The sequence below is a fragment of the Alosa alosa genome, chromosome 3 (assembly GCF_017589495.1).
Source record: "Alosa alosa isolate M-15738 ecotype Scorff River chromosome 3, AALO_Geno_1.1, whole genome shotgun sequence".
Lineage (NCBI taxonomy): Eukaryota > Metazoa > Chordata > Actinopteri > Clupeiformes > Clupeidae > Alosa > Alosa alosa.
In genome coordinates, this window is record NC_063191.1 from 23083953 (window position 1) to 23098080 (window position 14128).

General features: G+C 38.5%; 1 protein-coding gene and 1 long non-coding RNA gene across 2 annotated transcripts in view; one reads left to right on the top strand and one right to left on the bottom strand.

Moving 5' to 3' along the window:
* Positions 1 to 12985, bottom strand: part of LOC125292716 — a 13293-nt gene extending 308 nt beyond the window's left edge. The window contains exons 1-3 of the long non-coding RNA XR_007193257.1: positions 12846 to 12985; positions 1516 to 1673; positions 1 to 521 (exon numbers count right to left, since the gene is read on the bottom strand). The exon at positions 1 to 521 is cut by the window's left edge and continues 308 nt beyond it. This is a non-coding gene — a long non-coding RNA (uncharacterized LOC125292716). The remainder of the gene's footprint in view (positions 522 to 1515; positions 1674 to 12845) is intronic.
* dlx1a (distal-less homeobox 1a) lies at positions 4499 to 8962 on the top strand. The gene is made up of 4 exons (XM_048240152.1): positions 4499 to 4762; positions 6824 to 7415; positions 7706 to 7905; positions 8331 to 8962. Exons 2-4 carry the CDS (start codon positions 7103 to 7105, stop codon positions 8580 to 8582), a joined length of 765 nt encoding a protein of 254 aa, XP_048096109.1. The 5' UTR covers positions 4499 to 4762; positions 6824 to 7102; the 3' UTR covers positions 8583 to 8962.
* Positions 12986 to 14128: the final 1143 nt, after the last annotated feature.

The window sequence follows — 14128 nt, forward strand, 5'->3', positions numbered from 1 at the left end:
GTTTTGTTCAGCAATGATTTTCATGGATTTTGATTTGTTGACTTTTTTTTTTAATTCACAGTTGATTTTTGGCTTCTGAATTTTTGTTTTAGTGATGTAAGCCATTGGCCTCGCCTGGGTAAAAAAAAAACTCAAAGGGTGCGCTGCAGGTTTCTTCATTTTTGTTGATGCATTAAGTAACCACCATATATCAAGACATTTTTCTCTCTCTCTTTTCTCTCTCTCTCTCTCTCCCTCTCTTTCTCTCTTGGTGCAGAAGTCTTGTGTAATTGGTCATTTTTATGGCCAATTTCAGGCAGGTGGGACGCTCGCCTCCTCGCCTTGACCCCTGCTGCTGCTGTAATGAGGGATCGGTCTCTGGCTGTCAGAGCATCTCTCCCTCCACACCACCGGTGACCCAGCTGCGGGCGGCCCAGCCTGGCTTCCACCTGACACACACACACACAGAGAGAGAGAGAGCCCGCTCACTCGTTCCCCCACCACTGGCGCCGCCTCTGCTCAGAGGATCAGGTGAGTGATACCTGTAGATAAGGAGACAAAATAAGTGCCACTCTGTCACCTCTCATTTCGGAGCACCCCACATACTTTGAAATGAAAGGGACATTTTTTTTTATTGTGATGATCACACTGCCTAGACCTGCTATTGTGTCTTGAGTGAAAGTCAGAATTGGTATTTTTAAATGCAACCTGCTCTGTCACAACCATTATGGCTTTCAGATTAAGCCAGGGAGCATTTATACTATATAAACCAATATGGTCTGCTTATTCACACACTGTCTGCTGTCATCACAAACATGTTGCATCAGGTTGCCCAAAAGCTGTTTCCTTAACCAGGTATTGACTGATGACATACTGCACTGTACACGGTGCAAGTAAACTAAACAACACACAGTACAAGTGTGTAGACATCATCTGTAAACAGTTGGATGAGTCTGAGAAAGTGGAGCACTCTCACTATTTCATCCTGGACCTACTTTGGGAAATGATGATTTCAGAATGCCCCCAACCTGGACATGACGCTCTTATGGTCTGTAGCTGTTGTGGATATTCCATATAATTTATTCTAATTAATTTCTTATGATTAATTTTCAAAAGAGGAATGTAAATAAAAGAATGGCCAATTAGGGAAAACATATGAAGGTAATTGAAGTGGTCAAATGATCAAATGTGGAATGGTGAGAACAGCATTGATGTAACACTGATGGAAAACAATCCAATTTTTTTTTTTTAGAGAAAAAAGCGCATACTCAGTTTTCAAACCTGAATGAAGAGAAGGTGTTAAGAAAGACCAAATGCCAAGACTGTCATATCAACAAATACATAAACAAATTAATTGCATAACATTATCATTTTCTGTATTTTTTTTTTTACTTCTCATTAAAATCCAATGCTAAAACACTTTTACCTTTATTGCATGGTCATCATCAATTATGCCTCTTGGGGGGGAAAAAGGAGAAAGAAAAAAAAACTTGTAATTTGCTGTGTGTGGTTAAAGGGATGTCAGTTGCCACTTACCATAACCTCGGCACCAATGTCTTTCTGGGGTAGTGCTCTTTGGATGGGCGGGTGTCAGATGCTGAATCCATGCTGGAACACCAAATCCAGTGCTGCTCCATTATCTGACTGGTCCTACAGCGATGAAAATAAGTACTCCTCCCTGGTTTGTCTGGCCACTGGCAAAGATGATGATGATGATGCCCAAATAAGCAAATTAATTGGAATAATGGATAAACAAACATAATTATCATATATTTCTCATGAGACATTTTTCAGGATTTTCACTTGAGATGAGCCACATAGCATTCCAACCTGTGCATTATGAAATCAAAATATCCTTTCAATTACGGGAGAAAAAATAACAACTTTCTGTTTGAGACCACAGATATGATGGGTAGAAATTTGGGGCATATGCCAGAGCAGATGACTCAATCATCAGCGTGCGCAACATATCAATTACACTTCTGCAGCCTGGAGCAGCTCCCCACCCTTTGGGCTCCATAGTAATTATGTGCAGCATCAGTAATATATCAATGTCCTTATTTATAAACAGGGGAAACATAAATGTGTGATGCTACTGAATGTATAATTACTGTCATCTAACCACGTGCATGTTATCAATTGATTTGATCGCTTGTGTAAGCAGTTTTCTTTTATTTAATTTACATCAAAATATCACATTATGGTACAATGCAAATCGTTCTGGAAAAGGGTACTCAGCTGATGCATGATTGTACTGTTTTGCTTGTTAATACATACCCTCTTAAAAGCATCTACTCTATGTATCCTCCATTTCACTAGATTTGATTAACTCAGAAGGCATTGACCGAATGATATTAGCTGAAAGTAAAATCCTTTACAGAGCTGTTGGTTTTGACTAAAATACCATGGGGTCCCGTCTAAATTGCCTCTAAGTTGGCAATTCATATTTCATCATTTCCATAGTCCTTTAAGTGGATACATATAAATGAATGCATACCACATAGAGCACATTGAACATGCTTTAAAACAGCAACACATTGGACATCCCAGGGAAAACAGCAATCCATTTCAACAGAAATAGACAGTTGTGATTCTAAACGTTACTGATGCTGCTTTAAAATGATTGTCATTTGACAAAAAAACACCATGATGTCATTTGAGTGCAGCATAATAAGTTATGGCTAAAATGGTGACGAATCATTTTTAAATTATTTTAACTTTCCCAACAGGAGCAGCATTTAGCTGACAACTGCGTGTTAAAAAGGGCAGCCAAATGAGCGGTGAAGCCCCTTTGGCTTGTCCCTTGGAGTGCTGTGTGTGCAGATACAAAACCACACAGGATGAAGCTGACATCTGACCCACATGATGTGACCCAAAAATATTAGGCAAAGGGGAGATTGATGTAACAATTTCCAGGCGATGCATGGTCCAACGGTACTGAATTGATTGGAACTGCTGCAGTAAAATGTGCTTGTTAATATATCTGATGCCAAGCCCAAGTCACAACATAAGTGGATCTGTGGAGGGCTTTCTCTCAACTGCATAGGTGCATAGGGGTATATATAAAAGCAATATTACATTATGCCAATTAATGGCTGATTTGAATGAGTTAATCGCATTACTCCAATGGTTTAATGGCAGCATGGGATCCTCTCTTGTGTTTTTAAAGGAGTAAACCATCTGAGGATAGTCATCCAATACATTCACATAAATCAACTTGCATTACCACATACGTTATGTGCTGTAGTTGGATAGAGGAAACTGTACTTAGTATCATGTACTTTCAATAACAGTAATTAATCACTGACATGAACTCACTATTCATTTAGCTACTCCGGAATCTCTCCACAGATACACCAAAGGCTGAAATATGTTTTTCCTGCCAAAACTATATGCCTGAATTTGACATCTATCCAAAGTTATCACAGTAACTTTGCGTTTCTGTTCAAATGCAGTTTGGCGTCTCCTTTTTAACGTTTTCCACCTCTGGCCTGAAATTATACCTGTCTCAACCCCACTCCCTGACACGTCACCTCCTCTCCTCTCCTCGGCCCTGTGTTGCGCTACTCGCTGACCCCGAGAAGTGTATAGCAGGTGTTAAAACATACTCAGGCATAGTGCCTCTCCTTCCTAATGAGTCCTCTTCCCTCAAACGTCCCCTCTCTGATGAATCCTGTACAGGGCTTTATTTATAGTAGCGCCGGTTTCCGCGACATCATGATTGCATCCAGGGATGTGGAGTTTCTGGTCATGGTGCTTAATTGAGACCGGCCATTATAGCGGAACTCCGTCTGTGCGACTCAGCAATAAAACAGTGACAAGTACAGCGCTGTTTCCAGAAGTGAGGCATCGTGTTTTTTTTTTTTTTTTTCAGGATTCGTCCGGCTTTCGCTCGATCTTATCTAGATGTCAACTCGATAACGTGTTTGGTTTCCGAGCAAAACCTTCTCGTTTAATGCCTGATGTCTCCCACTGACAGGTTTGACTGTGAATATCTTTGTCCACTGGAAAGAGTCGGCTTAACAATAGCCTGTGCAGCCTTATGTTTTAAATAGCACGCAACTAAAATATCCATAAATACTAACTCTAGGCCTATAGTCTTGATGTCTTCTTCATGTGGGAACTAAACATTATAAATTAGCTGTTATCATTCGATTAGTTGCCCATTTCTTTCTGAATTGAACCTTTCCTCATTTTGTCTCAGCTGACTAGACTAGGCTACACTACAATTCACATCTAGGCTACATATAATCATTTAGTGCTTCGATGCCACCATTTTGAAACAATAATGACAGTTATCAAAACGAACCATGTTGCATCTTTATTTCATTCTGAACAGTGATAATTGTTGGTTGTAAAACCATTATTATTTTCGCCACGCTATTGATAAAGGATCCCTTGAGAGTAATTTCAAAACGAATTGGCCAAAATTGGACAATTTCAAGGACCATTTTCCTTATAAAATGATTTTCAGCACAATTTGTCAAACGTGATCCTTCCACACTGCACCAGTGTACCATGTTGGTGGCAGTGGCAGTTTTCAAATCACTTAGGCTACTGAAGTTGCTTGTTCTGCTTTGCGTTTAGTTATGTAATTAGGTTAATAACCTTAGTGGCGGAATTTAACTGCGTTTAATTTGTCATTCATGTGGAGATTTTGCAGCCTGCAGGATAGTAGAGGGTTGCAGACCTGCCTCATCTCCAGATGGAGAAGAAAGGGGGACGAAAATGGAATGTAGAGATTCTCCAGGACAAGCTTCCTACAGGGCACATGGACTCTATGGTACAGTATGGTCATTTATCCTCTCACTCTTCACCAGTGTTCGCGCTTTGTCAGGCATCGAAAACGTCACAAAAGATAACGATAGTCTCTGGAAATGCCTGTAAAGTTATTAAGTGGAGTAGGTCGCCTAATACTGCCTAATATTGTAACCTATATCATTGGAAATGATTAATTTCACTATTATTATTATTATTACAAAGCTATTATTATTATTATTATTATTATTATTATTACAAATATAGGGTAGGTAAATAAATAGATAAATGACATTCGACTCTCTGCCAAGTAGTAAATACACCTATCACCATGAATGCAAAAAAGCCATCACTTATGGTAACAAGGATGAGACTATGTAGACATCTCGAGAGGAATGTAACCTAAACTGACATGATATTGTATGGAGCTCTACTTACATTAAATTATTTTGTGGTATAGTCGACTGCCAGCAGAAATAATCCTCCATCACAGATATTGCCTACTCTGCCAGCATGCCCGGGAATAGCCTACTAACTGGCCCACTGTATGATGTGTACACGTCTTGTCTCTTCTCTTTTTTTAAGTTTTTAAAGCAATCACTACATATGTTACTCATTGAGAACAGAGTTGTCAATGTGACACTTGAATCCAAATGTCAGTACAGTGACACAAAATAGATTCACTTTCGATGTGAATTAAATATTCAAACTTATTCAGTGTTTGCCTCACCAATAGGCTATCGGTAGGCTATGTTATTTTCCACATGACAACCATCAGGGTTTTTTCATTCTGGTTGAAATGAAACTGATCATTTGAGTTTAATGCCCTGAATTATTAAAATATTTCTGTTTAGGCTACTAGTTGCATGCTTCATGCTTCCCTGGCAAAGGTAGCTTAAAATACACCAACACAGTGAAAATTTCAAGGAAACCATCGACCATCTTTCTCATGGAAAGTAAAATGTAAAATGACTAGTAATTTGCTACTGTGTTCACTTAAATCTAACAGTATTCAGCTGTGTTGCAGCTAGACATTTGAGGGTCATCCAATCGTTTCAGCACAGTGATTTCACCCTGTCAAAACCTTAGACTTAGGCTACATCCACTGCTGTTGCCGTGATGGTTCAGAGTGACTCGAATCTGCGTGCCAGTGGAAGTGTTAAATATATGGCTAATTATGCGTATGAAAATTAAACCACAGTGTTATGCTAATACGACTGGTTTCAGCTGTGGATCATAGCACTTGAGACTAGCATTTAATCAAATGAAGCTGTAAGTAATACATTAGCGGGTTGACAATGGATTTCTGAAAACATGGACAAGACTCGTGATTTCCAGTATTTTATTTTTTCCCCTGACCCTCGTTACAAATAGTTTACGGTTTCAAAACATTCAATGAAATATGCATTTTAGTCATAGGGCCAGTCCTCAGTTTGGCAAGGCTGATGGTGAAGGTTAAGATATTGGTAATGGTGATGAAGAATGTTATGATAAACATAAGAAGACGAGGAGAAGAACAGAACATGGTTAATACAATAATGATGGGAATATTAAACATGCCTAATAGTGAAGATAGCCTAATAGTTATGGTGGTGATGATGGTGATGATGATGATTATTATTATTATTATTATTATTTATTAGGCCTTGCATCATTTTATAGGCCTATGCCTACTTGTTAGTTAGGCTATATTAAATGATTCAGTGTCGAACAAAGCATTTATGACCACAAACATTTAATTTCCACCTATGTTGCGCAAAGAATAGCCTGTCATTGCTGTTTTTACGATAATAACAATCCCGATCATTAATAATGTTTTTTTTTTAATAATAATGATAATGATAGATAATCGTTACGTAATTAAGGAGGAGGCCAACATTTATCATTCTTAAATTGGTTTCTACAAATGGCTCTAGGCTAATGTCGAGGCTCTATTTGAGTGAAAATAAAATTAATGAATCATTATAATGTTTTAGACATTTTCTTTCCCCAGATATGCCTCTACCTTTTCATAGCGACCCATCACCAATGTTTCCCTACTGACATTGTAGGTTTCAGGTTTTTTCTTATTTCTTGAGTTCATCAGGTCTTTCGGACCCAACCCCAGCATCGCCAATCGGCATCGTTCTTGGAAAGACTGGGCCAATCAGCGACTGGCTTTGATAAATATTCATGATTCCCTGATTCAAACCTTTGAGCGAGGTTGTGTAGATCCACTGCATAATACCTAGACTTTTCACAGAGAGAAACTACATTTTCTTATGAATGGAAAGTGAAAAAATCAGTTGAGCTTAAATTGGGATCCATCCTTCACTGAGATCGTAGAGGAAAACAAAAAAGCAAGGGAAGAGACACGCCAGAAGAGATGACAATGACTACAATGCCAGAGAGTCTTAATAGCCCCGTCTCAGGAAAGAACGTGTTCATGGAATTTGGGCCACCGAGTCAACAAATGTCGCCTTCCTCGATGTCTCACGGACACTATTCCATGCACTGTTTACATTCTGCTGGACATAGTCAGCACGAAAGCTCGTACAGTCCGGCCTCATCCTTCCACAGATCTTTGGGTTATCCATACGTCAACTCAGTCGGCAGCCATTCCTCGAGTCCGTATATCAGCGCCGTGCAGACATACCCAAACAACACGGCATTAACACAGACGCGGTTAGAAGACGCAGGTAAGAACTCTAAAGCCTTTTTCAATTTCTTGTCTCTGAAAAGTTCTGGAATTCCGAACCAAAGCATTTGTTTCCTTTCATTCACTGGGTAAAAGTTGAACTGGAAGAGTCCAGATGTGCGGGTATTAGGGTTGGTAATTATTTATTGCGTAATGCTATAAACAATGTATGCAATTAAGGGTAATTATACCTAAACTACAGCCCGTAAAACTTGCACTGGGATGTGCACTGCTTCATAGCACCGTCGGAGGAGCTGTCTTCAGACAATTTACTCTTTTCCTTCTCCACAGCCGCTGAAACAGAGAAAAACACTGTCGTGGAGGGCGGTGAGGTACGATTCAATGGCAAAGGGAAGAAGATCCGCAAACCCCGGACAATATATTCCAGTTTACAGCTTCAAGCACTAAACAGACGATTTCAGCAAACGCAATATTTGGCCCTTCCAGAGAGAGCGGAACTGGCTGCATCTTTGGGGCTTACTCAAACACAGGCAAGTTTTTCTTTTAAGTAATCGTATTCTTTACGAATGTGCAGTGCATTCTTCCTCTTGTAGACTCTGATTCATAGGCTGTTGACTTTTGCTCGGGAATGTTACCAGGTTTGAATAACAAATCTGAAAGAACGGGTTTCCCCTATCTGTGGACCGGTGTGCTAGTGCTTCTAATTTATTACTAGTCAACGCTCGGGGTAACTGACAAATTGATGGCAAATTTCATTACGATTAAAATTATCAATAGATTCTGATGGTTAGCTGTAACAGGGCCGGCCTAACGTCCTGCAGTCATAGCCTAAAATCACACTTGTTTAAATTGGAGGATTCTGTTTATGTTCTTCAAAACGCTATAGCACGAACCTGTCCTTTAGGCCTACCAGATCTTTTTGGATGCGTACTGATAAACACGCTTTTTCTTTTAGGTGAAGATTTGGTTTCAGAACAAGAGATCGAAGTTCAAGAAGCTGATGAAGCAAGGCGGTGGAACAATAGACACTAATGCGTTAGCCAATGGTCGCGGACTCTCCACCGGTTCACCAACCGTGGCTCCGGTTTGGAACTCGACAGCCACTGTGAAAACACCTGTGGGAACGCCGGGCTCTTACATCCCAAGTTACACCTCATGGTACCCGACAGCGCATCAAGATTCTATGCAGCAGCCACAGCTGATGTGACCCTGATGGACAGACCCTCGCCATTTTTCCTCTCTATGGATGGCTCAGAGGGCCTTGGGGTCAGTCGCTGAGCTTTGTACCCTGGCCCACTGCAGTTACGCACTGATAGAATCAGAAGCCAAGTCCCCAAAATGCCGACAGAAGTTGTCGGCATTCGCTTAAGATCATTCGATGATTTGCTGAGATCAGCTGCCTGCAGAACTTTCCGGAAGGAGAGACACTAGAAAGCATTGGCTCCTTCATCAAAGGGCAAGAGGTCTTACTCAGTCCGCTAGATACACAGGAAATTGCCGTGAAAGTGGGTCATTCAAGCTGCTGCTGTTTTTGTGACATTTCGATTTGTGTAAAAATAATTAAATCAAACTGTAATATATCAGAAATATATTTATAGGTTTGATTTATAATTAATTTGAATGATTAGCGTATTACTGTTTTGTGCATATTGCGCCGAATGTCTAATGGAGAGATGAAGACTTTCATAGCATAGGTTCAGGAGTTACCGTTAGCTGTCATCTACAGTGCCTATGCGCTCTGAATTTCAAGGCTATCTGCTAACGGAACATAAAATGTTGTACAGCCCAAGTGACAAAATAAACCAATCTGAGTTCCGAAATTTAGCAACATTCTCGTAAAAGTAGGCTAATCAAAATTCCTCAGTTCTTAGGTCCATGCATGGCCACCATAAGCCTTCCTACCAGGTGGAAGACAAACGCTAAAATTATAGCTTAACTGTCCAGTCTTCAGTCAGATGTTCTCCAGAGAGAAGACTTGAACCACTTTGAAAAGTTTCTATCCATTTGTTTGTTTTGTATGTTTATTTAAGCTAATTTATTTAATTTCTTTTTGTCGGCCTGTATGTTTATTTAAGATGAATGTTTTAAATTATGAACTGACAGCACGTGCTTGTAAAGGCAAGCGATAGTGCAAAGGGGACTTATAGGCTATGTGGCTGATATTGCGGAAAACAAAGTGGAGGCTAAATACAAAAATACCTTTTCTGAGATATTTTTTAAAAGAAGAGACGACCGCTAATGTACAGAGAAAAACATGACCTGTTTTGGTTTGTGCTGTAATTAATGCTTTGTGGATTTTTAAGAACATGTTCATTCAAATTGTGTCTAGCAGTCTATAGAAGATAGTTTTATATGGAATCAATTAATTTATTGTTTTGTTTCACTGAAGTCTTGTAAATAACGTGTACACTTACAGTAAAACTGATGTAAAAAAAAAACTTTCACTATCATTGACAATATTTACACTTAAAATGACGGTTATTTTTCTCTGAATAATAATAATAATAATCATCATAATCATAAGAAACTGTGCTTATTATTATTATTGTTCTTCTTATTATTATTATGCAATACAACGGCTGTCTTAATTTAATCTTACAGGAAGGCTCAAAAATGGATTAATTAATCACACAAGTTGTTTAGGCCTACAATGTTTTAAAAATGTCAGCATAGCTATTGCTATCTTTTGACTAGCCTAGTACAATTCTTTTCATATAGCTTAGGCCCATATTGCCATAATGTAGGCATGATATATTTTTTTCTAAAACCACTTGTACCAAAAGCCTATAGCCTACAATTTACCTGATGGTTTAGGCTACTTTCTTGCACGTTTTCATTGATTGGTGCGCAAGTCAGGTATAGGACTATATTTCAGAAGTTTGTATCAGAATTCAATCATCTGGTCTTTCTCTTGTAGGCCTATGCCTATAGTCCTTTAGGAAACCTATTCATTTCGGCCTCAATTGGCGATTAATCTTGTGTTGGTCTCTATAACACTACAATCCTTCAAACAATAAGAGTACTTGTTTCTTTTCATTTTCGTTTAGTTGCTATAAGCTCCTTTTTGCTTCTCTGTGGCCCCAACAAACCCCGTTTTCATCGCTGAATGGCAGAGGGATCTCTGGTGTGTGTTAAGTGAATAATTGGACTAGAGGCAGGTGCTGCAAAAGACTGGTTTGTCGAAGGGGGTGGGGGTTAAAATGTAGATAAGTAAAAGTGAGACGTTCAAAGGGGCTCTTGTTTGGGGTTGATGGTTTAACTGCGCTTTTACAGAAAATTCTGAGACACTAACGCCAGCCGCAATAATACAAATATATAGGCTAGCCAATGCCGATTAGGATGCTTTATTGCAGAGAGGACAGAATTTACAAATTCTAAAACAGTGATTGTTGACAAATCGTAGCAGATCCAAATCATCTCTGCTTACAACATCACAAAACCCATTATATCTCGAAAAGTGTGAGGTCAAATGAAACTCCGAGCAAGGGTAGCTGTCAGCATTCCCGGAGATGACATAAAATAAATATTCAAGACATATTTCAGTTTTATGTCTAATATCCCCCCTTTCAGTAAACAACCAACAGCCTGACAGAAAAGCTTCTTTTTCTTGGCCTATTACTAGCCCATACTCCAACAATATCACTGCATGTCAATAACATATCAATATAAATACTAAAATTAATCAAATAAAACCTGTGCAGAACTCAGAGTCTATTAGCCTAATGCTATTTCTAAACATTGTATATCGACATATTCTCAACTCTTGCTGTGTGGTCTGAAAAGATGTTCATCTTTTTAAATCGCATGGTCAGAACCGGAAATGTAATGGCAAACTCTTGAGAAAACCATAGCAGTCATTGCGGCTAACTTCAGGCCACAGATTAGCCTCAGACTTCTCAAATCCTGATGAACAAAATTCCATGTGCACACTGGTGTAATGTGTGCATGGGAATAATATTAATTATACACTTTTCAAAGAGAACCAGTGCAACCAACAATAATCAACCAACAATACAATAATCACTATTCAGCTTTAAGGCTATTGGCTATAGGCTACAGCTGCTATGCTGGTGCTATTACTTCTACTATTGACAACAACAACAATATTATTATTATTATTATTATTATTTGTATTATTATTATTATTATTATTACTAAGACAAATAGTTGTAGAGGAGAAATTTAAGAGGAATTGACTGAATCGGCTGCCCTTTATAGAGTTTTACTTTGTGTATAGTCTACATTTGATGCTCTTATAGGCAAATGTATACAGTCTCCTACTATTCGTTTTCATGGTTTCTTAGACTTATTTGATTGGTCAATTTCTTTGGCTAACTGTCTACATTTATAAATTAATATATGCTAGAGTTTTTTCACACGATATTAGTTAGGGCTGTTCCATTAAAAGTTATTTAAAACAGTAGGCCTACAAGGGACATAAAATAAGACACTAAAGAATAAAATTCTATTTCTCCCTGCAAGACTCCGAAACGCAGCTGCACACCCAAGAGGGTCAACGTTATTTCGCTGTATTCTCCTCTTGATTACGAGCCGAGCCCATCAAACCCAACATAATTACAGTAATTTCGCCCTTATTTATTCTAATGCAGTTTCCCATCTCTGGTATAATTATGAGCAATTTTTTTTCGCACGTGGAATCTTTTGTTAACAAAGGAGATAGAGCACTGAAAGAAATTTGCTGCGCCATGAAAAAAAGATAAGTGAAATAGGTGAGCAGACATGTCGTCGCTGTTCCCTTATATGTAAGCCTGGCAAATTGCTTGCAGGTGTATAGCCTATCGAGGGATTGTCAAAAGGAAAATGATTCGAAATTAGCGAAAGCACAATGTAAATGTAATGAAGGCAGAGACAAAATTAAAGAACAAGAGCTGGCGTCTTTTCTAATTTAATCCATAGAATCCCTATTTTAAGATTTACATTCAGATGTTTAATAATATCAGGATGAGTTTAGGATCGATTTATAGGCCTATCTTAAGAAATGTATCTTCTAAAAGATAAAACAAACCACCGTATCTGCAAAAACATAAACCGAATTGGTAGCCTATTTTAATCAGATATTTGGAAAATACAGACATTTGAAAATTTCATGTAGCATGTTATCATGTGCCACGGAAAACATCGGTGTTGTCCTCAGTCTTCCCTGCATATAGCCAAGGCAACGTGATGTAGGGCTAAGGAATACAACCTGTAATGCTATATCGTAGAAAAGGAATTCATGCACCATTACAAAGTATAGCCTAGTGTCAGGAACTACAGTGGACCAACATTCACTACAAGGTACTGTCATCAATAATACTGCAATCTGACAAAAAGCTGCAAAAATCTTCCTCCCCAAAGCTATTGGTGACATAACCTATGGGCTATCGATTCTAAAAGGAATTAATTCTTTATAATCGATGCAAAAAACAATATGCAAAAATAAAACAACAACAATAAATATTCGCCTTACCTTCATACCAATAACAATCTTGAAGACATTTGAGGTGGTTCATATATTCCCTCTTTAGTGAGATAAAAATACATCAAATAGGAATCCAGGTGCATTAGTTCTGAGTCTCAGTCCCATAAACTGTTTCCCTTGCAGTGCTAAGTGCTATAACAGCACTGTTCAGAATATGACTGAAAATTCCAGCTTTATTTCCCCTCTTTATAGCTGATGGAAAAAATTGCAGATTATTAGCATAAATGTTTACTCCTCATTACGCTGATGACATTGTGCACTCGAGATCTTGGTAATCTTTGGGAAAATTATGAGTAATTTTTAAAAATTTAAAGCAGCAGTTACCATGCAATTCAGGCTAATTCTGCGTAGGCTCCAAACGGATATAATTATCGAGGAGTCAAGATGTTATGCTAAAAACTATGCATTGATATTCCCATTTATTATGTACATACAACTTTGACAATGTTGATGCTTGAAATAGCTGGAAATTGTCTTGCGCAAAAATTACAGTCCATATTAGGACATCTAAAATTGCGAAGAATTATATAGTAATTGCAGGCTTTCAGATCGGAAAGCCAGAATGCTCAAACTAGAGCAATTGTGGATGAAATTACAGATCAGAGTATAAATTAGGGAAGGGGTATGGCATTTTTCAAGTTGTCTGCAGGATTCCGGAAGTGTCTAAACCCACATTATTGCTAGTCGTTTAGAGGGAACATGCAGACGAAAAGGCAGTTAAGCTGTGTGCCTTTAAAGAAACATTTTGAAGACAACACCTTTGCACTTTGTTTTTTATATATTATGTTAAGGAGTCTGATCTCAAACCTGGTGCTTGGTTGTCATTCATGTATTTATTCATTCTTTCATTTGTGCATCTATATCTCTATCTCTATCAACAAGACCTATATTTATTTATATCTATCTATCTATCTATCTATCAATCTATCATGTGGCGGGAGCATGCCTTTTAAGAGACCTTGCACAACCCTATTCCCAAGATCCTGCCAGTCCCTGGGGAGTTGAAGCATGGCTCAGCTTCATGCCTGAGACAGCCTGCTCCCGATGTTGATTTTATTTTGACTATTTCTAGTTCTGCAGGCCTATCGCCATTTTCAGAAGTGGTATGTAGGCCTACCAAAGGATAATTTGGCTTTCTATTGCAAAATTAACTCAGCCAAAACCTCAAGAAAGTGATTTATCTTGTAATGTTGCAGTTACTGACAGAAAACATATGCAGTAGATGTCTTATTCCCTGGCCTGTAATCGCTGGATGTGAATGAGACATTGCT